We start from the raw sequence: 21,924 nt of genomic DNA, 5'->3' as shown, positions 1-21,924 counted from the left end.
CTCTTGGCCTTGTTCACAGTGTGTATTGCCGGGTACCCAAGCAGATGGTAACACTTACTAAAGATATTAAAGCAGAAGAAAAGACAGCAGAAAAGGAGGCAACTATTAGTAAACACTTTGTGGCAAGGGAAAAAACAATTTCCATGTTTTCCCCGCAGCAGAAGTCTGAGTCTGTGAATTCCAGACTAAAGGAACTAGTGGAAGACTTGAAATCAACAGCAAACCACAAACAGCTATCAAATGAGAGTAAAACACCATCCTTACCCTCAGCAGAGTTACCGTTGCTCAGATCAAAGCCTCACTTTAAAAACCTGCACTGAAAAGGCAGATAGAGGTCTGGGGAAGCCATACATCCTCCTTTCTTTCCCACACACCCCAGTATAAATCTTGTGGGGCATTTCAGAAGGGAAATGGAAGTACATATATCTTACAGTCACACCTGACTGATAAGGAAGGAAGGAAGGAAGGAAAGAAGGATGAACAGACAGATAGACACATTTGCTTTTGTAAAATATTAATTAAAAAAATCTTCAAGTCATTAGTTTTCTACCACATAACCCACATATATTTTAAAGAAAAGCAAGATTTTGTGCTCCACTCAAAAGCACAAAACCATGGGTAATGGGATCCAAGCTAGAGTAAACAGTGCAAAAACCTGGAAGAAAGAACACAGAGAAATTATAAAATACATTAAGGAATAGCAACGCTGTTGGATGGTCGTGTGAAACACAACTTGGAATACCTACCTCTCCATGCGTTATAGCAATTTCACATTGTGCCTGGGAAAGGAAGAGATATCACCACCAAAGTCTCTCTTCTATATGCTGGCCCCCTGCTCCTGCCCAGCCTGGGAGACAGTGGCAGCAATGGCCAGTAGAGCCCCTGCATGGTTGTCCCTCTTCTTTCCTCATAGCAGCCTTGGCATTTTGACCACCCCCATCGTAACGTGAATTAAAGCAATGGAAGGGCTGCACCAAGTGCTAAAGCACATAAGCTCATGAGGTCTGAAAAACTGGAAAGGCTTGGAGCACCAATGAACAGATGCTGAAGAGCTTGTCTCATAGGTGTGGATAAGCATCTGGGAAACATCTAAACAACATTTATTTTTTAAATTCTTTTAAATAAGACAGTATGCTGTATGTAAGGAGGATTTCCTTCCCCCCATTTTCCTAATAAGAACTTTGCAGCCCTTCACCCTTCAAGTGCATCCAGAATTCATTTTGTTGGTCAAGAAAAAGTATTTTCAGTAGTGATATTTTGGCTAGCCACACATACTCCTACTCATAGTTAAAGGGATGTTCACATGTGATGGCTCAAGGAATGTCCCTTAGATCTAGCACACAGGATCTCTGGAGCAAAACATGGTGCCTGCATTCGGACAAGCTCAAGACAGGACTGCTGACAGACTTCATTCCTTTCTCCCTCTTCTCTTTGAGCTCAGATAGTATTCACCTATTCACCCTATGAGTAGTGACTTTTGGAGCTACTTGACAGTCCTTTTTCTGAGAAAGTCCCTACTGAAACCTCTACAGTGTTTTATATAGCACAAATATAGCAGGAATTAACCTTTTGTGATGAAAGGGAATTTTCTATTTGATGCCTGCTGGCATTTTTTTCCTTTAAACATTTTACTACAATAAAAAAAAGTCCTACCCTCTGATATGTGAACAATAAATCTAAGATTATTTAATCTTCACTTAAATGCAGATTGCTTTTTTTCCAAAGGCTGATATCTATTCCTTGCCCTGGAGACTATTTAGAGACAAACAAAGCTGATTTTAAGGCTCAATCTGGACTCCATCACCTTTAGTGCTTCTGCTCTGAATTGATATGGAATTGCACTAAACAAAAGACCTGCTTTAAGGATTAAAAACATGAAAAAACATGCCTCATTCTCATGAATCCTAAAGGACACACCCATGCACCCATAGATCACTCCCTTCCTTCGACATGGACACTCCAGACGTGCTAGCACGCAAGGCAGATCTCAAAAGTGCTTCACCAAGGAGAATGGTTGCTTGGTTTTCCTGTGTGAAGTAAGAGCATCCTTCTCATTGAGTGCAGGCAGCAGGGGCACAGGGGACCCTGTACAGCTGTGTGGGGACCGCCATCCCACTGAACACACACGCTGCCCTCGAGGAAGGGGCCGGGTTCCTTTTGTCTCCCCTCAGCCAACACACACCTGAATGCAGTTAATATTGCTCAGCTCTTCCATTCATCTCCTGGCCGGTTTTTCAGTCTCTAAGAAGAAAGGAATTTTACGAAATAAAGATCTAAGGGTTGAAAATGTGTGTGCAAAAGGAGGGGGGGGGAGTGTGACAAACCTTGCCGCCCCATGTGAAAGGTTGTTTTGCTTTTAGGCCAGAGGGGAGGAGGCCTGATCCTGCTCCTGTGCTAGATAAGCAGATATCCTGCAGGCAAGCAAAGCTGGCAACAGGCTGAAATCATGGTGAGAGTTGAAAAGCTTGTTTTTCTATATGCACAACAAACCAGAGACGTTGACAGAAAAGCAAAAGAACATCTGCTCGTGCTGATCTATGAATGCTTTCCCTGGCTCCATTAACCTCCCTTCTTTCTCTACATCTCTTTTTTTTCCTAAACTGAAAATTATCATTTTAAATGTTCAAGGCTTTCATTTCTCTATTAATCACATTAAATCTCCTTAGCCAAGTTAAAATACTCTGTGAGGTGCTTCGACCAAAGATCATTTGCCTTGCAATTAGAACTCATTTTTAATACAACAGGGGGGAAATAGAGAACCACAGCTTTAGAATCAATAGAACTATAAATTACATGGGAAAGGAAACGGTAGCATCCTAGCTTGAAACAACAGATTTATTATCAAAGTGGGTAGTATTGTATCGACAGAGTACATAAGTTTTATAAAGAAAGAGAGAAGGAGACACACAGAGAGAAATCAATGTTAACATAGGCTCACTGTTGCTTTAAATGCTGCATTTGTGGTAACTAATTTTCACTTATTATTTTAAATTGTAAAATGTCACATTGAAAAATGGTGAGTAGCTCAAAAAATCCTGTCTGCAGTATGTTCTAAGGCAAAACACCACTGATTTTAATGCAAAAGGTCTGCAGAAGAGTGTCCCGTTATGTGTTCCGTATTTAATCCTGGTTAAGACGGGTTACTAAAGGGCCTCCCTCCATTCCTGTATTTTGAACAGGATCATAGGTGAGGTTGCAGCTAAGATTTGTATTTAAACCTCAATGATTTGCATTTATTTTGTTTCACACCTACTGAATAGAGTGAGCAAAATTGTTCTTTCAGATAGCAGCAGATATTTTCAGTGCATCATCTTCCCCTTCCACCAGTAGGATTCCCCTGTGGTTGCTCACATACACGATACAAAAACCCTCTCAACGTCTGACCAGAAGATTTCTTGTCAGGTTTCCACTGCTTTCAGTGCAGTCTGCCCTGCTGTCTTCTCGGTGAAAAGCAGAGAGGAAAATTTTGTGCATTGCTGAATACAGAGCTGGCAGCTGGGGCCCAATCCAGAGCCCAAGGTAATGGGTGTGTCTTCTGCTTCAGTTCCAGTGAAAGTGGGAGTCAGCCTGTATGGTTGACTGGTTTGAAACACATCACCATGTTCAAAAAGGGGATTACATGGAGATTATCTGGATTTCTGGAGTCTGTCATCTGATTTGCAATCAAACAGTTTTGGTAGTGGAGCCTTGACAGAATTTTCAGTGGTTTTTTGTCTGTGTTCCTTTACATGCTCTACCGTGCCATTCAAACCCTGGGGTAAAAAAGGTGTCATCTGAAGAGAAGAGTTATCTTTGCTAGTGGATTACCAGGTTCAATGAGGCTAATCTTTTGATTGGCAGACCTGTGGGTCTCAGGTGAGCTGAATCTCCCTACTAGCCACAGTAGGTCCCACTCAAAGCCAATGTATGCATGGGTTTAGTACAAGCCTCTGCTAACATCCAAATCTTTGTTTTGTGAGCTGACATGAAAGCAGCTCTGGTAATGCCTCTTTGAATGAATCTAAATTCTAGGGAAACATACGTCTTCTTATGGACAAAAGCATGGCATGTTTCCTGTGCAGTGTGAGCTGAGGTGTGTCACTGAGGATAGGTCTTCTCAGACTCCTTTTGCCTCACCCTCTATTTTCATTATCATTGCCTTGCGTCCTAGCACTGTCAGAAATACAAAAAATAAAATATGTGGGTTGGGGGGAATGTAATAAACTGCAAAGGCCCATGGGGTCCTGCCTGTCTGCAATACCCAACATCCATGTCTAAACATATTGTTCATGCTAATACTGTTTGCTGGAAGGAGTGTTCCTCCAAGATAACATTTTTGCACAGTGAAATATGTGTGGCTCTTCGATGGCTCAGCTTGGATGGGATCACCTTTCAGTTTCTAGACAGTGGTTTGGGGTTTTTTAGTTGTTTTTTTTTTTTTCCCGGCACAGCATGAGGAACACGAGGCTATCCCAACCAATGCATTTTGTTTTATGATCCATCTGTCTTCAGAACAATGCATGGATGTTAAATCCACTGATACTACAGAGTAGTGCTGCAGTGATTTTATTTCTTGCAGAATAGACGAGTCTGGTTAAAGCCTTCACCTTTGCTGGGTGCTAGCAGGAATATTTTACAACTATGCTAAGAAAATCAGTTGAGGCTGGGAAGGCATTTCCTCTGCAGCTGATGTTTTGCACAGCAGTTATTTGAGGTAGTAGACCTGTTGCAAAAGTCAAGAAAAAGCTTTGGTTTAAAAAGCTTTGTTGTATTGGTACAGAGGCATTTCAATTAAAACTGTGTAGAAATCCCCCACCCCTGTCGCTTAGCCCCTTCCATAACCTTCACCTTCTTGTGAAGGCAGCAAGAAATCTGGACAAGTGGTTATTCTCTGCGCCTCCTCCGATGTGCTCCCCCTGATCTGTGCCCAGATGGAGCCTGTGATTTACATAGATGTGCTTTGCACCTGAAGGCTCACCAGAGTGCAGTGGAGGAGAGATTCCCACTCCCCCCTGCCCCCCATTTCCATCGCCAGCCTCATCCTCACCCCCATCTCTTTTCATTACTTAACAAACCTGGTCTCATGTGTTTTCTCTGCTCTTTATCCCATGTCACCGGGGCTGAGTGACTGCGGAAGATGAGAGGGGATGAGGAGTGTGAAGAGGGAAGCTTCTGCCTTTGGTCTGAGCCTGATGGGGAATGATGAAAACCACATGGGCTATGAAGAAGTCCAGTCCAACCTTCTGTTTACCGAGCTCCCTAGAAACGTCAACATCTGTCACCAAGTTACCCCTAAAAGGGGCACCCCCTCGCTGCAGCACCCCGATGGCAGGTCCCATCCCTCTTCCCCCAGCACGGGCAGGAGCAGAGGGGTGTTGACAGAGGGGGAGGGAGGTTATCCAGAATTTGGTGATGGCTGTATTAATAGACAAAGGACATCAGAGGCGATACCCCTGGCAGCGCTGCGATGCCACCTCAGGCGCGGCCGGCCGGCCCGCAGCCTCCCACCCAGCAGCCCGCAGCCGGCCGGCGGGCGGGGCGGGGGGGCTGCCGGGACACCCCCCAGCTGGTGTCGGTGCTCGCCCCCCCTGCGGCCGGGGGCCGTGGGCAGCGACCCGCTTCGCCGGGTGCGGAGGAGCGCGGCTGCCGGGGCGAGGCGCGGAGCGGCGCGGCGGCCGCAGCCCCGCTTCGTTGTTATTACAATGCACACAACGAATTTTCTCCGTATTAGTCATTTCCCGAAGATCAGACCCGACGACAGCTGCGAATGCAATCGATCCCTACAAAATGAGTTAGCGAAGCTCTCAATCAAACCAGATATTTCCTTGGACTTATTTCTTTTTTATTTTTTAATAATCGATAGCATATTGCCTTTTTTTTTTCTTCTTCCTGGCGGCGAGTGTCCCGCCGACGTACAACCCCGCGTAGGTCAGAATTAGAACGTGTATAAATATTTGTGGGAAAAGCCAAGCGTATCGGATGCAAAGAGCAGCCGCTGCGCAGGGCCGGGAAGCCGGGCAGGCACCGGGGCGGCACCGGGGCAAGGCGGGCGGGTCGCCCGCGGCTCCCGACCGCTCGGACACTTCCTACAACTGTTGGGAGCAAAACGCTCCATGAGTCCCTGTATTTTCCTAATCCCTCCGCCTCCCGCTGGCTACTCCACATCTTAGACCGATGTGAACATAGGCAAAAGAGCGTGTGGCTGAGATTGGCTTCGTGTCCTTCTCGCTGTCCCTCGTTTGGGGTTGTATTTGGTTTTATTTGACTTTTTTGGTTTTGCTACTTTTACTTTCCTGAACGGGGAGAATTTTTGCAATAAATTGAGTTTGTATTTATAAACTGAGCATCCGGAAAAGTCACGAACTCGCTATTAGTTTCATCATACCAGAGGCTGATCATTATTCGGCCACGTTTTTATAAGAATCAATAGTCCCGATTTAACTTTACGAGAGAGACGCTTTCAAGGGAAGTAGATAGGAAAGCCGAAATAATTGTAAAAGTAAAGGCTGAAACATTCTCCCTCTGGAACAAACGCTTAAAATATGTCACTGCCCTGTAAAAAACAGCGTGGAAGCATTTTCCGGGCCAATTTCGGCTCGTATTACTGCAATGTGTAATCCTTTTGAAGTTGCATGGCAAAGAGGACTCTTTGCGCGATCAAAATTAACAAAGTTTGCCCCAAGACTCTTAGGCACAAGGGAAGACCTCTTTTCCCCAGAGTTCCCATTGATTTCAATGGCCTTTCTGAGCTTGAAACGGGAGTAACTGCGACCTGTAATATTTTATGACACATAAACTATAGAAGAATAATGTTAACAGTGAAAGTCGGCCAAGTAGTGTGCCTGGGGAAGAAAAGGAATGTTTGCCTTGAAAACTGAGAGAGAAAAAGAGAGAAAGACCGTTTAAAAGACAGAAAGAAGGAAAGAAGGAAAGGGGAGAAAGGAAGAAAAAAAAAAGACATTATATCGCTATTTATTCATATTATTCATTTTATTATTTACGTATTCCCTTTTTGTGGTTGCCAATTTACTGCGATCTCACAGAGCTAATTGCTAAGGGAAAACAAACAGGAAATCTTGCTCCTAAGCTTACGCGGAAAAACATTGTTAAACGACTCTTTCCCAAAAAAAGACTACAGACCCCCCCTCCCCACCGCCTGGAGGCCCCCGCCGTTCCCGGGCGGGGAGCAGCCTCCCCCGGGCCCCCTCCCCGGCGGGCGCTGCCACCCAGGCTCTCCCTTGGCCCGGCCGGGAGCCCATCGCCTGTCGAGCCCGGGGTCCCCCGGCAGTGCCTCGGTGGGAGAGGAGTAGCTCCTGAGAAGCAGTTTGGCGGTGAAAACCCGCTCGAGTCTATAGCCCAAACGTGAGCTGCCATTAGAGGCGTACTAATAAATCCCTTTTAAGCATGCATTTATGCAGCGATTACGTGAACTTTGGCCTTTGAAGAGTCCCTGCAAACAGCAGCGACGTCCATCGCGTTTTGCCCAGATTTCTCTCTACTCTTTTTCCCAGAAGGGATGGAGAGGGACGTACAGCCCCGCGGCTCTGCCAGCGCCCACAGCTGCCGGGCGTGCCTCCAGTCGTCCCCCGTCACCCCCCGTCCGTGCTGGGGAGAAAGCCCCAAGCATCTCTCTCTTTGCCCCCGGAGCCCCCCTTGAAAATGCCGGCTCCCTTGCGGGAGGGTTTGCTTCCCTCACCCCCGGTACCTCTCGCCGGAGGCACCCACCTTTACCCCGGCGTTGGCGCAGCGCGGGCTCGGGGGACACGCTGGGGTTTGGTGGCTCCGCGAAACCGCAGAAAGCCGTTAAAATTTAGTTAAAACTGGTGGGCAAAAATGAGAGGGAAGTTGAGATGACGGGGAGACACTGAGAAGGAGAGAGGGAGAGGGATGACTCTGTAATTGTTGCCTTTACCAAGGCTGTGAGATTAACCACTGGGATTTATTCTAAAGTGACCCATCACCGAATTCATTTCTGCTTGAACTTTCGGTGAACCTGAGATTAAAGAGGGGAGAGCAGCTAAGCAGTTTGTTGTTAGCTGCCTTTTCAACAGCCCTTTCAGACTGAGTAAATATTGATCGGTTTCAATCTGATTGCCCCAGAGGAAAACACCAAAGCATCTCAATAGCCTCCAAAAGTAAACTTTAAAGGTGAACAGCAGAAACGGCGTTAACTATGACAGCAAGATGCTAAACTCCGTTCGACTTTTGGACGCGGTTCGGGTTGGGATTTTTTGGTATGGTGAGTTTTTCCCCCCCCCCTCATTTTTCCCCTGGGACTACAGAAAGAAAAATTTAAATAATTTTTAAAGGTGTAAAAATAACAGGATCTCCACGAGCTGATGGCAGATCAGTGTCTCTATCAGGCCAAAGCACGCTGTGATTTTTTTTAGCGATATTTTTGCGCTAGAAACTCTACGGTAGAGCTCTTCATTTCTTTTCCCCACACCCGCTGATCCAAAAGGCTGATCGTATCGAAATAATAATAACGCTAAAAAGAATGAGCCAGGATCGGGAAGATTGGGGTGTTTTTGCTTGAAATCGATCAAAACTGCGAAAAAAAAAAAAAAAAAAAAAAAAAGAATTACCCGGGGTTTGGGCTTGGAAGGAGATGGAATTCTTTGCCGATGAATCGCTCACCGCAGACTGACGCACTGACAAGTGTCTTGTCTCTCACATTTAGGCTGTAATTTATGGCCGCTCTTTCTAACACATTAAGTCAACACCGGGGGAGCCGGGTTGCAGATCCGGATTCCAGCAATGTTTAGATCCAAATTTCGATATTGAAATGCCCTCATTGGCATGCAAATGCCACTTTAACACATCTAGGTCTCTGGAAGAAGGCCATCTGTTTTGCTTTGTGGCTTTACACTAATAAACAAAAGGTAAAGTATATGGCAGGCGGGGAAATGAAAGTAATAGAGGCATCGGCGGGAGCCTTTGGAAAGAGCCCTGCTCCCTTGCAGATAGCTCGGCTCTTGATATGGCCGCTGCGCCTTGCAAATCAGGGCTTGTCTCTTTTGACACCCAAGTGAAGAAAAATTCGTTGACTCTTTGCGGATCCCGCAAAGCTAAGCCTGCGTGGGCAGCCCGGCCCCCGGGAGAAGCCCGGCAGCACTGCCCCGCAGCTAGGCCGAGTGGAGGAGTTATGCGTGTTTGCACTGAAATTCAGGAGGCACCCACCGGTGACTTCAGACACCCCGCACCTCGCTGAGCATGTCTCTGCTCCGTCCTGCCACCCGGCTTCTCCCCACACACCCTCCCCCGCCCCTCCCCGCCCCGCTGTTCATTTGACGCCTCTTGGAAATCTTACGATATTTACCTGGGACTGCTTGCTCTTTTTCCCGAGGGAAAAAAAAAAGAAAAAGAAAAAAGAAAGAAAAAAAAAAAAGAAGGGGGTTGGGAGGTGCGAAATGGGTTGGAGTTTATGCCAGAAGCACACTGCTAGGGACCTGGGAGCCGTCTCCCACCCTGGCACCCATCAGCCACTGGGGATGGCACCCGGGGCAGCGGGAGAGGGAAGCCCAGCTTAGTCCCCGGGCTAATTAAATGTGCAGCCCTCGGCGAGAGGCCTGGGATGCAAGGAAAGACTTGCTGAAGACAGTTTTTGCTTTTGAAGGGTGCTCTGTTTATATAAGTGTCAACATCCATCCCGAGGTGAAAAGGTTAGCACTTGACCCAGGAAGTTCTCATCTTTGGCTTCAGAGATAGATCAGGATCATATGGAGGAGGGAGAGGAGGGCCTTATATTTTCTAAAAATAATATTATTTGAGCATCGGAAAGGAAGAAGCTTTGTGTTATGAGTCAGGCTGGGCAACCAGAGCTCTGACCCTGGCAAAACATGAAGGGTAACACTGGGAGACTCTTCCTCCCTTTCCCTCCTTGGAAAGGCCCCAGCCGTGGAAAATAAAGGAAACCAAACTGCTGAGCCCAGCCTGTGACTCAGCGCTGACGTCACGCAGAGGTAGGCAGATGAGAGCTACCTGAAAGTGGAATATATTTATTACAGACATTATAAGGACCCGTAAATCCTGCCCTGGCTTCCATCACTGGCGGAATCCCAGAGCCTTTCATGATTGTACAGAAAATCAGGACGACATTTCGTTCACATGTGACAACTGATAGAACTCAGTGTACTCGCAGTACAGCAAAGCACGGTGCATCATGCAATGGTCTGGACACCAACCACAGAAATTATACATTCATTTGGCCATTCGTCACATTCACAAGTATGTTGAAAAGACATCGAGTCTAACGGAGGGTTAATATGAAAATAGGAAGAGGTGAGGTCTTTTGGATGGTTATACCCTTCGGTTTGAGCGTAATCCAACACAGCTTTCCAGGAGGGGAGGGAAGGGGGGGAGCAAGCACACCGGGTCAGGTTTACAAAACCTAGTGCAATTGAAGCCTTGTTTGTCACATTTAAAGAAGTAGCGCTACTTTTTTGAGGTATCTGCTTGAGCTTAAGACTTTTACTTGATACGGTCATCAGCTTTACCAATACAAAAGTGAATCCAGTTTGGCGAATGCGCTCACCCTGCTTAACCTGATAATCGAAACATCATTTCTAGAAAAATCTGTAAAAAGATAAATCTCTCGGACAAAGTATTTACAAGCAACAAACTCATAGACACGAACAAAGAATACATTAAATTAAGGGGATGAAAGTCCTAGAAGTTGTGTAAACACTTGCAATAGTGCATCTCTTCGTGAGGTTATGTACCCTATATAACCTGTCTTTCACTCAGGGAAACTCGGAGGACCGTCCTTGCAGCAGAGGAGGGAGACCCTTACACATGTGCCAACACAGCTCCTCCAGAAGAAAGGGCTGGGGGTAGGGGGCGAAGGAACCCTGCCCTGGCACCGAGACGCCGGGATCTGGCGGCTGGGAGGCAAGCAGGCGGCGGAGCCGGCACCCCCGGGCGGGACGGCGGCGGGGAGTGGGGGGGGGCGGGGGGGGGACGCCGGCGCTCCGGGACCTCTCGGGGACACCGACCGACCGACCGAGGGACCGACATAACCGCGGTGAACGGACGCGAGCTGCGCTGGCGGGGGCATCGCGGCGGGCGGCCGTCGGCGCACGACGGGTCTCAGTTGGAGGCAGCGAGCGTGTCCGAGGCGGAGGAGGCGGGCGAGGCGCTGCAGGACGACGAGCAGGACTTCTCCGAGGACTCCTCCGTCTTCTCCTCGCAGCCCGTGGGGGTGGCGGGGGAGATGGGCAGCAGCCCTTCTTTCTCCCGTTTCTTTTGCTTCATCCGCCGGTTCTGGAACCAGATCTTCACCTGCGTCTCGTTGAGCTGGAGGGAGGCAGCGATTTCCACCCGCCTGGCCCTGGTCAGGTACTTGTTGAAATGGAACTCCTTCTCCAGCTCGGTCAGCTGCTTGGTGGTGAAGTTAGTTCTGACGGTGTTGGGCTGCCCCACGAAGCCGTATTCGCCAGCCTTGCCTGCGAGGGGACATGCAGCGGTAAGTAAGCGCAAATGATTTATAGGCGACGTAATCAATATGTCCACACCGGCTAAGCGATAGGGAGCAAGAACTTCTTAGGATAAGAGGGAAGCCCCGGCAGGGTGAGTGATGGAGTGCGAGGTGCTAAACCGGAGTCAGCCTCTAGTGTCAGAGGAAACTTGATAAGTGGTTTATGAATTACAAGAAATATGACCGCGGGAGAGGCGGAGAGGGGGAGTCGGGAGCACGCGGCGCTGGAAGCCAGCTCCGCGGGCAAACAGCTGCGGCTGCTCCCAGAGGTGCGGGCCGCCCTACCTGCCCCGCACCCCGTGGGGCACCCCGCTTTCCCCGCACCTCAGGGCAAAGAGAGAGACGGGCGGCCCCCGCCCCGGCGCTCCCGGCGGCCACTGACCTGTTTTGGGTGGGTTTCTTTTCACTTTCATCCAGTCGAAGGTTTGCGCCGGCGGCGAGGTCTCGGCGGAGGGGGAGCGGGCGTTTCCCCGGTGCCCGGCGTGGAGGGGAGACAGGGCATGGTTGTAGGTGCCCAGGGGCAGGCTCTGCTGCTCCTGCCCGTAGGGGGGAGGCACGTACTGAGCGGGACCCCCCGCGTAGCCCTGGTGCGGGTGCGGGTGCTGCGCGCTGGCGGCGGAGGAGATGCTCCCCGAGTACACGGCGGGGGCGCAGGGGGGGAAGCCGCCGCCCAGCTCCGCGTCCTGCCCGAGGGGGTAGGGGCCGTACGTCGGTCCGAAGCCCTGTGCGCCGTAGGTCGGGCCACAGCTGGGGTGCGCGTAGGACACCCCCAGTCCGCCGTGGTGCTGGTAGGCGGCGGGCTGGGCCGAGGGGTGGTGGTGGTGGCGGTGGGGGCTGATGGGCACCCCGCGGCCCGCGAGGAAGCGGTCCTCCCCACTGCAGCTGCCGGCGCTGACGGCGCAGGGCTGGAAAGTTGTAACCCCGTGGTCGGGGTGGTAGGCGCGGGCGGCGCAGCCCCCCGCCTCGCCGCCGAGGACGGGGTACTCGAGGAAGGAGCTCATCCTCGCCGCGTCCCTCTGTCACGCCGCCACCGGGTCTTCAGCGTCCGGCGGGGCCGCGCCAACTTTCCCACTTCCTCCATGGGGCCGGCAGGAAAATGACACGAAGGTACAGGCAGCGGGCAGGCACGTGGGGGACGGCAGCCAATGGCTGCGGCGCCTGCGGGACTTTCTCGGCTCCTGCCGCTGATAGATCGCTGCGTCGGGGGCATTTAAACGCCGAGCGCTCCGACGGCGCGGCACGGCACCGCGGGGCAGGGCGGCGGCGGCCCCCCGGGGGGGCGGGGGGGGGCCGGGCCGGGCCGGGCCATCGCCCCGCCGCTGCTGCCGCCGCTGATGCTGCTGCCGCCGAGGTCCCGCCCGCCGGCTGAAGAGGGGAAGGCAGGAGAGACCCGGAGGCTGCGCCCGGCCCGCGGAGCCCACCGGCTGTCCCCTCCAGGGTGAGTGCTGCTGCAGCGAGGGGGCCCCGGCGGGTCCCCTGCTGTCGGCGCTGTCAGGCTGGCGCTGGGCACCTCCGCGCCCCCCGCCCCCATCCCCCCCGGCCGGGGTCGCTGAATCCCCGGTACGGGGCGGGGGGGGGATGGGGGGGGGGGGAGGGAGGCTACGACAGCACTGGGAGAGTCAGCCCTGGGGACGGGGCTGTTGATGTGGTTGGGGACTGCTGCGGGGATGGGGATGGAGATAGGGACGGGGATGAGGATAAAGCGGAGGATGGAGATGGGGCCGAGGACACGGATGGGGATAAGGATGGGGATGGGAACAAGAGCAAGACATCTCGCTGGTCCTGCCCCGCCGCAGTCCCAGCGCGACGCCACGCCAAGAGTTAAAGGGGCTTGTCCAGCCGCATCACCAGGCGGCCGCGGACATTAGCATAGAAATGAGCCGCTTTTGGGACTGCCGGCCATTGTGCGCTCCCAGGCCCACCGGCCTCCCCCTGGCCCGCATCCCTGCTCCCCCCGCACCTCCGCCGGGCCCACCCGCGCCAGTACGGAGCTGGGATAGGGGAGGAGGAGCCGGGGGCAGGGGGACGGATGACTGGGCGGGGGCCGGCGGGCCCCGCAGCCCATCTGCTGGGTCCCCGCAGCGCCGCTGCAGCCCGCCCGCCCTGGGACCGGGCAGGCGGAAGACTGCCTGGAGTGCCGCGGGTCGCAGCCCGGCAACCCGGGGAGGCGGCCCGGGGCAGGGGCAGGGAGCGGCGGGAGGCGCAGGGCCCGCCGCCCCGGCCTCTTTGTCCCTGCGCTCCGCAGCCCGGGCCGGTAGTGGCGGGAGGTGGCAGATGGCCAGTGGCAGAGACGGCCCCAGGACCCTTGGGAACCGCGCTGAGCATCGACTCAAACCCACCCCTCCCCACCCCCACGGAAAAAAGAAAAAAGTGTCCTTGGATAGAGAAGGAGAGAGGACGGTGGGACGTGGGTTGCGACCTCATACTCGATTTACGTATGGGGAAAAGGCAAGGGGAGGTAAAGGCCGGGCATCCATCCATCCCGGGGCACCCAGCCGTCTGCAGGGAGAGAGGACGGCACCAACACGCTTCAAAGAGGCGTCCCGCGAAACGTGAACCCGGGGGATAGAGGGATGGAAAGTCATGTTCCCTGCCACCAGCCCCAGGAGGGGCTGCCGCCTTTATTTCTGCAGGTGCATTTCCAGCCGTCTCCTGCGTCCCTCTGTTCTCACGCTCGGTTCTTGCTTGTTTTGAAATCCAAAAGTCTCTTCTATCCCGCCACCTCTCCCAGCTCGCGAACACACAGAGAGACACAAATCCTCAAGCTCCTCCCTCCCACATGAACGACAACATCCTCTCCTAGGTGCAAAGCTCTCCTACCACTATATTAGGTCAGCCCTTATCCCATGCCACCTCCATGGCCTCTCTACTGCCAACCCAAACCGAAGGGCTGCCCTCTCCACCACGCGTCTATCCATATGCCTTCAGTACTTCTAATGGTTCTGATTTACCAGGCAGGCACGGATGGTTAAGGGCCCTCTGGAAAGGTTCAGTTTCTTAAACTCCAGGGGGGCGGGGTGGAAGACAAGAGCAACAACACTCCAGAGGCATTTATGGCATTATACTGCACCGATTTTGGCTATGGTTACAGCTGTAAACACATTTATTTCATTCTTGTAAACCAGTTATGATAAATACTGCATAAGGCAGAGAAAAAAAGGCAGGCCGCTGGGACTGTTTACTAATAAAAGGACTGGCATCTTTTCAGTGCTTTTTCAGCCAGCCAAGAAAAAAATATATATTTTACTATAAATAGAGCCGGTTTACCCTTCAATTCTGCTGAATCACAGCACCTCTCTTACAGTCTCCAGCATCCTGAAATCCTTTTTTCTCTCCCTTTTTCGTGCCATTGTCTTCTTTGTTGCATTGTCTCTCGGGCGGGTCTTTGGGGGTTTGCTGCCTGTACTGTGCGCGGGGGCAACACCACGAGAAGGGCCGGAGCAAAGGGGACGCCCATTCCCTCTGCCCGCAGGCCGGCCCGGCCCCTCCGCGGCCCTCCGCGGCTCCGCTCCGCGTTTCCTGCCCCCGGATTGGGGCCAAGGGGGCGATCCCGGCGCTTTAGGTTTTTCTGTGGGATTGTGCCCCCGATGTGGCCCCAGGGCTCACCGGGAGAATCGGAGGCGGCTCCTGCTCTCTGTATCCCCCCATTTGTTTAAATGGAGTTTAAATCTTGAAGCCTATTTTCCTCTTCTTTTTTTTTTTTTTTTTTTTTTTTTTAAGCGTTGTCAGCATCCAGAAATCTGGGCACAAAAAAGAAACCTCAACCCGTACGTCCACGTTGTGGTCCAAATTAACCCAGTGGCAGAGGAGTTAAAATGCCGGTGAGGCTGCTCGCTTTCCGCAGGGACAGGACTGGAGCAGAGGGAAGGAGAAAATGCAGGGCCGAGGTTTCGCTGCGTCCGCAGCTCAGCCAAGCTGTTGTTTTAAAAGAGCAATAAAAATGAATTATGACTAAACGCCTTCTCACTTAATGGTTTTAGACGGGGATCTCCAGCCCCGGCAAATACGTAAGAGGATTTTTATTTGTGCATGTGTTCCTGCAATTGATCTCTTTGATGACATTCTCATTCATAGAAAGAATTTGATTTATGACTTTCGGAAGAATTGCGTTCAGTCCTTCCAGCTATAATCCACGCATCCCAGCTCCACAACATGTTGCAGGGCTGGGAGACAGCACTCCCCGCATGGACGGCCAGCGGTGCATGGACCCCGCTCCAGCCCCACTCGCCTGTGTGGTGTTACCATACACTCACACGCACTCAGAGGCACACAGGGAGCCGCCACCGCACCCGCCCGGGATCCCCTGGCCCCGAAGCAGCAGAGCCCCCCTGGCATCTGTTGCTCAATTCCAGCTAGAAGGACGGGGCTCACTCTCCGCTTTGGGGTTCGGCAACGCCGCTAGCCGGATGGCAGGCAATTTGTTGGAGATTTCTGAAAGCCCATCTTTGCTGCCGCCAGCAGAGTGGGGAGCCCCTAGGAAGTTTTAACTTAAAGTCGGTATCCCCTTTTCCTTATCAGTCCTTCTCCCCGCAAGAAGGTTGAAACAGAAAAGATACCTCCGGCTGTGCCCCCGCACCGCCCCTCAAAAAGACCAAGTGGAGGGGCTGATTCCTCCCTACATGCTTTTTTTCCCCCTGCGTTTCTGCCACCCTTTTTAATTTACAGTGACTAACTTCTCCATTTCCTCTCTTTCTAGGGCTGATTTCTTGGACCGCTCAGCACGTAAGAAGTAACCAAGCGCATTCTCTGTGAGCTTTAATATTTTTTTAAGATATGCTTCCTGAAAAAGCTTGCTGGCTGCTAAGCACTACTTTCTAGAAAAACAGGATTGTTTCCCAAAAAAAAAAGCCTTTCGTGTGTGTAACAGGCTAGTTTCTGCAGGAGACACTTCTCCTACTGAGTCTCTTACGAGAAAGTGCTCGTTCATGCTTTTGTTACAGCTCACCATTTCCAAGCTTTGTATTCTCACAGGCATAAGATGCTACGTTTATCCATTAAAAGGAAGAAGTCTTCATCAAAGATGCGAATGGTTTTAGTTTCTTTGGTTTGTTTTTTTACCCTTGTGAGAACCCTTGCAATAAAGAATTTGAATGTGTTTTTCCTCTCTAATGAAAGTCCTAAATTATAAATTACCAAAAGGGCAGAGCTCATAGTCAGAATGTTGGATTTTGATTATTAGTAAATTAATAGTAGAAGGGATGGGGAGAAAGACCCGTCATGTTACCAGTATTGAAAGGAGAGATAAAGAGAGAGGGAGAAAGAGAAAGAAAAAAGAGAAAGCTCCTTGTAGCAAACAAGAATTTATTCTACCAAAAATACTTATGACAACGCATCCTAATGCAATACAAAAATAAAAAGAAAGTGAAGATACAATTCCTATATGATCACTTTCTTACAGACCTCATATATTGCTTTCATAGAAGGACCTAGAATGTGGCTAGGTTAAAACTGAACACAACTAAAACTTCGTAAGAAACGGCAAAATGGCATAGCAGAGGGAGGTAACAAACAGAAAATACTGACCAGGAAAAGGGGGGAGGGGGGGGAAATAAAATTAATTCACGGGAAAAAATAAAGAAGAATAAAGAGGAGAAAGCAGGACCCTTGGAGAGGACGTCTTTAATTTCTCAGTAATTCAGATGCTGCAAGTCAATTGTGGTGAGTGTGTCTGTGAAAAAGTCAAAACTGTCAGCAGAAATATCTACGGGACTGTCCAGAGATCCTGGCAAACTGGGGGAAACTGCATCTGAAAGCTGTAGGCAGGAATCTGTGGAGAAAACGTTGAAGTCCTGTAAAGAAGGGACATCTAGGGCCTCAGGACTGTCATTGTTCAGGCCAGCTGCACAGTTCTGGGCCATTGTTGAGAGGCAGTTTTGAACAGTGGGTGACTGATGTTGAAAATGTTTCAGATTTTTCTCATTGCTCGTTAAAGGCGAAACGGGGAAAGTTTGGGACTCGCCATTGTGCGCATTCTGCGCCTGCTGCTGGGAGAGGGCATTCTGCTGGAAAGCGTAGCCCTCCCGCTCCAAGAGCGCGCCGGAGACGTTGCTGAGGGCTTGCTCGAAGAGGGATTTCTCCTCCTCCTCCTCCTCCTCCGCCGCTTTCTCCGTGTCCTCTAGGCTCTTAAATTTCCCTTCGCTGTTTTGGTTCTCCTTGCACTGGGTCTGTCTCTTGTGCTTCATCCTCCTGTTCTGGAACCAGACTTTGACTTGTCTCTCAGTCAGATCCAGCAAGGCTGCAATCTCAACTCTCCTCGGTCTACAGAGATACTTGTTGAAATGAAATTCTTTCTCTAGCTCCAAAAGCTGGGTGTTGGTGTAAGCCGTCCTCAGCCGCCTAGATCCACTGCTACCGCTATCGGGGATTTCAAGGGGGTCTGTTAAAAAAGAAAAAAAGAAAAAGAAAAACACCACCACCACACGCACACGCACCCCAAAGCACCATCGCCAGAACAGCGAAAGCAAAAACACACGCACGCACACCCAAAACAGATAAATGCACGGATTGAATTTCAGCACCCGAGCACATCGCATCCCCGGGGGTGGGGGATGGGGGGGAGTGCTCTTTCTGCACGTATGTGTCTATATCTATATGTCCATATAGCATAAAATAGCAACTGCAACAAAATGGCCGCCTTTGGATGCAGTAAACCCATTGTGTTACACTGCTGAGCGCCCGGTGCTGCGTGCCCCTCGGCCACCTCCGCAAAATTACTGCCTCCAGCTCCCCAACCTCCCCACACCAGAGCAAACTTTATATTAGCCATACCGCAATTTATAATTAATGCATCAGCTGCTTAGCTGAGCGGGAGCAATCTATCACTCTTCATTACTGTCAAATATCCTAACTCTAGAACGGCGAGACAAGAGAGGTCAGCTCCAACTCAAATAAATCATCCGGCATTAAGCAAGTTTGGGGAAAGTTTGGGTTTCCAGAGAGCCCCGCCAGCTCCGTCCTCCCCGCCCGCCCGCCCCTCCGCCTCGTCCCCCCGCGAAGCCGGGGGGATGCGGGGAGCCAAAAAAGCGGCCCGGCGGGGCCGGCGGCAAGTCTTTGGACTGACCTTTGTGGCTGAGGCAGGCAGGTCCAGCGGCTGAGGCGGAGGCCGAGGCGGGCGGCAGCGCGGATCGCTTGGACGCCTTTTTCTCTTTCATCCAGGGGTACTCCGGGGGCGGCGGGGCGCCGGCGGGGCCCGGGCTGCCGCTGCGGCCGCGGGGGCTCGCCTTGGGGCGACCGCCGCCGCTGTGGCGAGGGTGGCTGCCGGGGTTCAGGCTGGGGATGGTCTGCTCGAAAGGAGGAGGAATCAGTGTCGAGTGTGAAAGCGTCGAGTTCTTGATTGATGAACTTTGAAATGTATCACCGACAGGGGGAAAAGATGTCAGGCACTCAGCAAGCGATGGCTGGCTATTGATAAAACCGATCTCTCGCTCAAATGCGAAATTCATGGCCTTCAACTGGCAGCCCCCGCGGAGAAAAAGTTCCCTCGGATTCAGGGGGCTCGGGGGGGGGAAGGCCCAGGAAAAAGGAGAGAGAGGAGAAAAAAATATAGCATAGAAGATCGCTGGTGGGGTGTTTTTTTTCTAATTCACTGATTACAGCCGTATGGGGACCGTGCTACTATTAAACTATTGAATTCATGGAGACAAGGTTGAAATTGGACCGAATTGGCTGTCACATGATTGCCTCTGCCCAATGACAATTTGGGCTTTAATCAAAAGAAGCCACTGTCTGTTTGATTGATCCAAAAAAGTCGGGAAGGAACGCCTCATTGGGGGCCAGAAAGGCTTTATTTACACTTTTTTTAAAGAGGGAAATGATATCTCGAGTATCTATCCCCTTGGCGTCCTAATCTGAAATGATCGGGGGTGGGGGGGAGGGTGCGTGTGCGTGGATATGTTTGTGTGAGAGGCTGCGAGTGTGTGCGCGCGCGCGCGCGAGTGTGTGTGTGTGCGTGTGTGTGTGTGTGTGTGTGTGTGTGGCTGTCTGTCCTGCAGCCTGCTGCCTCCCTCGCCTCCACCCGCACACTCTTCTCTCATTGTTTGGGACTGTCAGGAAAACGCTTTGCACCTCACAAATCATTTAAGCACCTCAATCTGACGCCTTGAGTCATTAACAAAGTAATCCATTAATCTTCAAAGTTTTGACACCGCCAGGCCCCCGCATAAGAAGTTGCACCCAGGCAGGAGTCTGAAGCAGAGGGTCTTGATTTTTTCCTAGGAATACCACTTCCTCCAAAACTAGTTTCTCCTTCCCGACTCAGCCTCGATGGGCTCCTTTTTCTTTCCTGGTTTTTTTTTCCCCTTGTTTGTTCCTTTTTTCTTTCTTTCTTTTTTCCTTTTTTTTTAACATTTTTTATTATTATTATTTTTTGCTGGCTATCGGGTGTACAGTACGGAGAACAATTGGCCGCCGGTGCTGAGCCATTGTTTAACAGGATCTTCCTCAGCAACCTTGCTTCTAGGGGAAGAGTCACATAGGCAGCAGCCCTTGTGCTTCATGACTTCCCTCTCCAGTTGGCTTCCCGGGATTGGACCGTAAAACATAACCCTAGGAGTACCTCTCTGGGCGAGCCAAATCGCGAGGCTGCGAACGCGTCTGGCTATTGCCTCTTTTTTTTAAAAAAAAAAAAAAAAAAAAAAAAAAACAAAAACAAAAACAAAACCAACAACAAAACAAATCCTATGCCTTAGCTTGCAAACGATACTCCCGTCTGCTGGCATAATTTGCTTAATAACCGTAGTAGGCTGGGTCTGGTGAGTATTTTCGATTACCAGGAAATATATGGGCTGGTAGCGGGTTTGTTTTCACGGGGCCAGGCAGAGCGAAAATGCTGCGGGGTTATGACTTGAGAGACGGCACTCGCCTCCGACGCTGGGCTCTCGCCGCCGCCGCCTCCAGTCGCCCCTGCTAGGTCGAGGCAAGTCCCGAATTTGGATGCTTTGGGCACAATTTTCCAACCAGACTGAGGCGAGAGGGAGAGCGATGACAATGATGGCCACAATCCCCAGCCTGATGAATCCTATGGTCACAGCCGCCCTGGGCAAGCCCGGACTGGGCTTGTCTTCCCGCGGAGCCAGGGGTGCCTGGCGGGGTGGGGTGCGCCGGGGGGCTGGGGGGGAAAGCGCTTCCGAGCCGCTCTCCGCGTCCTCAAGGAGCCAGAGATCATCGCCAGCGCGATGCGGTGCCGTCTCGCTTTATTTTCGGGGTTGCCAAAAAGGAGTCGGCAACCGTCTTCGTAATTAAAAAAAAAAAAAAAAAAAAAAAAAGAAAAGAAAAAAAAAGAAGAAGAAGAAAAAGAAGGGGAAGGGGGAGGAAACAAGACCTCAAGTACTCAGCGGATCAGTCTGCGTCCAGACTGCACGAAGTGCATTTTAAAAATCGGTTTTAAGTTAATGCACCCACAAGATGCAGCATATCTGCGAAGGCATTGGAGAGAGGGGGAGGGGAGGGGCCGGGAGGCTTTAAATGGGCTTTTTGGTGGTTGCTTGTTTAAATAAAATATAGAACGAGACTTGTCATTTAATCTCTCAAAAGGGATGCCTTACAAATATCGATGCTGTTGGAAAATGCAAGGGGTTTAATTTTCTTGCTTTTAGTCCAAACAAAGCTCTGGTGGTGTCTGCGCGCGATCAATCTTGGCCGCCAAAAGGTTTGACAGCTACTGGCCCTTAAGAACACATTTAAAGCTTCTTGCTCTTTCCAAGATCAAATGTGGCCGAGAAAAGAGGCAGAGCAAGAAACGCAAGTAAACAAGGAAAAAAGCTGCTTTTAAAATATGCTGGCAGAGGACTGGGCTGCTTGTGGGAAAAGTCCGTTTTTATTTTGCTTCTCAGTGCCTACATTGGGGTCGGGCTTTTCTTTTTCTTTGCGCTTTTTTTTTTTTTTTTTTCTTTTTTCCCTCTGGAAAATATTGGAATTAACAGCAGGATGACAAATAATAAAGAGAGAGGTTTGGACTTTAACCAGGCTTTGTGAGTAAAACCTGTGTGGGTGTCTCTATTCTGAACATTTGTTTCGTGTGGTCAGTCTAATACAAAAACCACCTGGAACACAACCTTTGGAGAGAGGATGCGAAATTCTTGGGCAAATCAATTGCTTCTGCCTCCAGCAGGATCTTTTAATCGGGCGAATCTTAAATGCAAAAATAGAAATTCTTATTTGCAACCTACAGGCTCCGAAGAAAGGGTAGAGTACGGTCTCTGGAAAGAAGGGGGCAAAATCGCCTGTATTTTTCTTTCTTCGGAGTGGAAGGGGGGTGAAACGCCAAATTCCTTCTCTTTGAACATTTTCCTAAAGTGTAATTCGTGGTGCTAAAGGAGCCACACAGTAAGAATCACCGACTGTACCGTTACCTTTTGTTGTGTATAACCTAGCTGATCCGAGGCGGGGGGGGGGGGGGCGGGGGGGGGGGGGGGGGGGGAGCGGCTGGAATTTTATATGGGCGCTCATCTGAAACGGGCAGTGTCTCGCAA

The 21,924-nt window shown here is 50.8% G+C and overlaps 2 protein-coding genes and 1 long non-coding RNA gene across 3 annotated transcripts; 1 reads left to right on the top strand and 2 right to left on the bottom strand.

Moving 5' to 3' along the window:
• Positions 1-10,991: 10,991 nt before the first annotated feature.
• On the bottom strand, positions 10,992-12,667 carry HOXA1 (homeobox A1). Its single transcript, XM_040592807.1, has 2 exons — positions 11,838-12,667; positions 10,992-11,423 (listed from the first exon to the last, which is right to left on the bottom strand). The coding sequence occupies exons 1-2, from the start codon at positions 12,454-12,456 to the stop codon at positions 11,068-11,070; spliced, it is 975 nt and encodes a 324-aa protein (XP_040448741.1). The 5' UTR covers positions 12,457-12,667; the 3' UTR covers positions 10,992-11,067.
• Positions 12,668-12,747: 80 nt separating this feature from the next.
• Positions 12,748-16,550, top strand: LOC121087595. The gene is made up of 2 exons (XR_005827665.1): positions 12,748-12,893; positions 15,176-16,550. It is a non-coding gene; the product is annotated as an uncharacterized LOC121087595 (long non-coding RNA).
• Positions 16,551-17,059: 509 nt separating this feature from the next.
• Positions 17,060-19,277, bottom strand: HOXA2 (homeobox A2). Its single transcript, XM_040592806.1, has 2 exons — positions 18,516-19,277; positions 17,060-17,831 (listed from the first exon to the last, which is right to left on the bottom strand). The coding sequence occupies exons 1-2, from the start codon at positions 18,895-18,897 to the stop codon at positions 17,083-17,085; spliced, it is 1,131 nt and encodes a 376-aa protein (XP_040448740.1). The 5' UTR covers positions 18,898-19,277; the 3' UTR covers positions 17,060-17,082.
• Positions 19,278-21,924: the final 2,647 nt, after the last annotated feature.

Source organism: Falco naumanni, chromosome 4 (genome assembly GCF_017639655.2).
Source record: "Falco naumanni isolate bFalNau1 chromosome 4, bFalNau1.pat, whole genome shotgun sequence".
NCBI lineage: Eukaryota > Metazoa > Chordata > Aves > Falconiformes > Falconidae > Falco > Falco naumanni.
The sequence above is the reverse complement of the archived record's forward strand: the minus strand, read 5'-3'. Positions and strand labels throughout refer to the sequence as shown.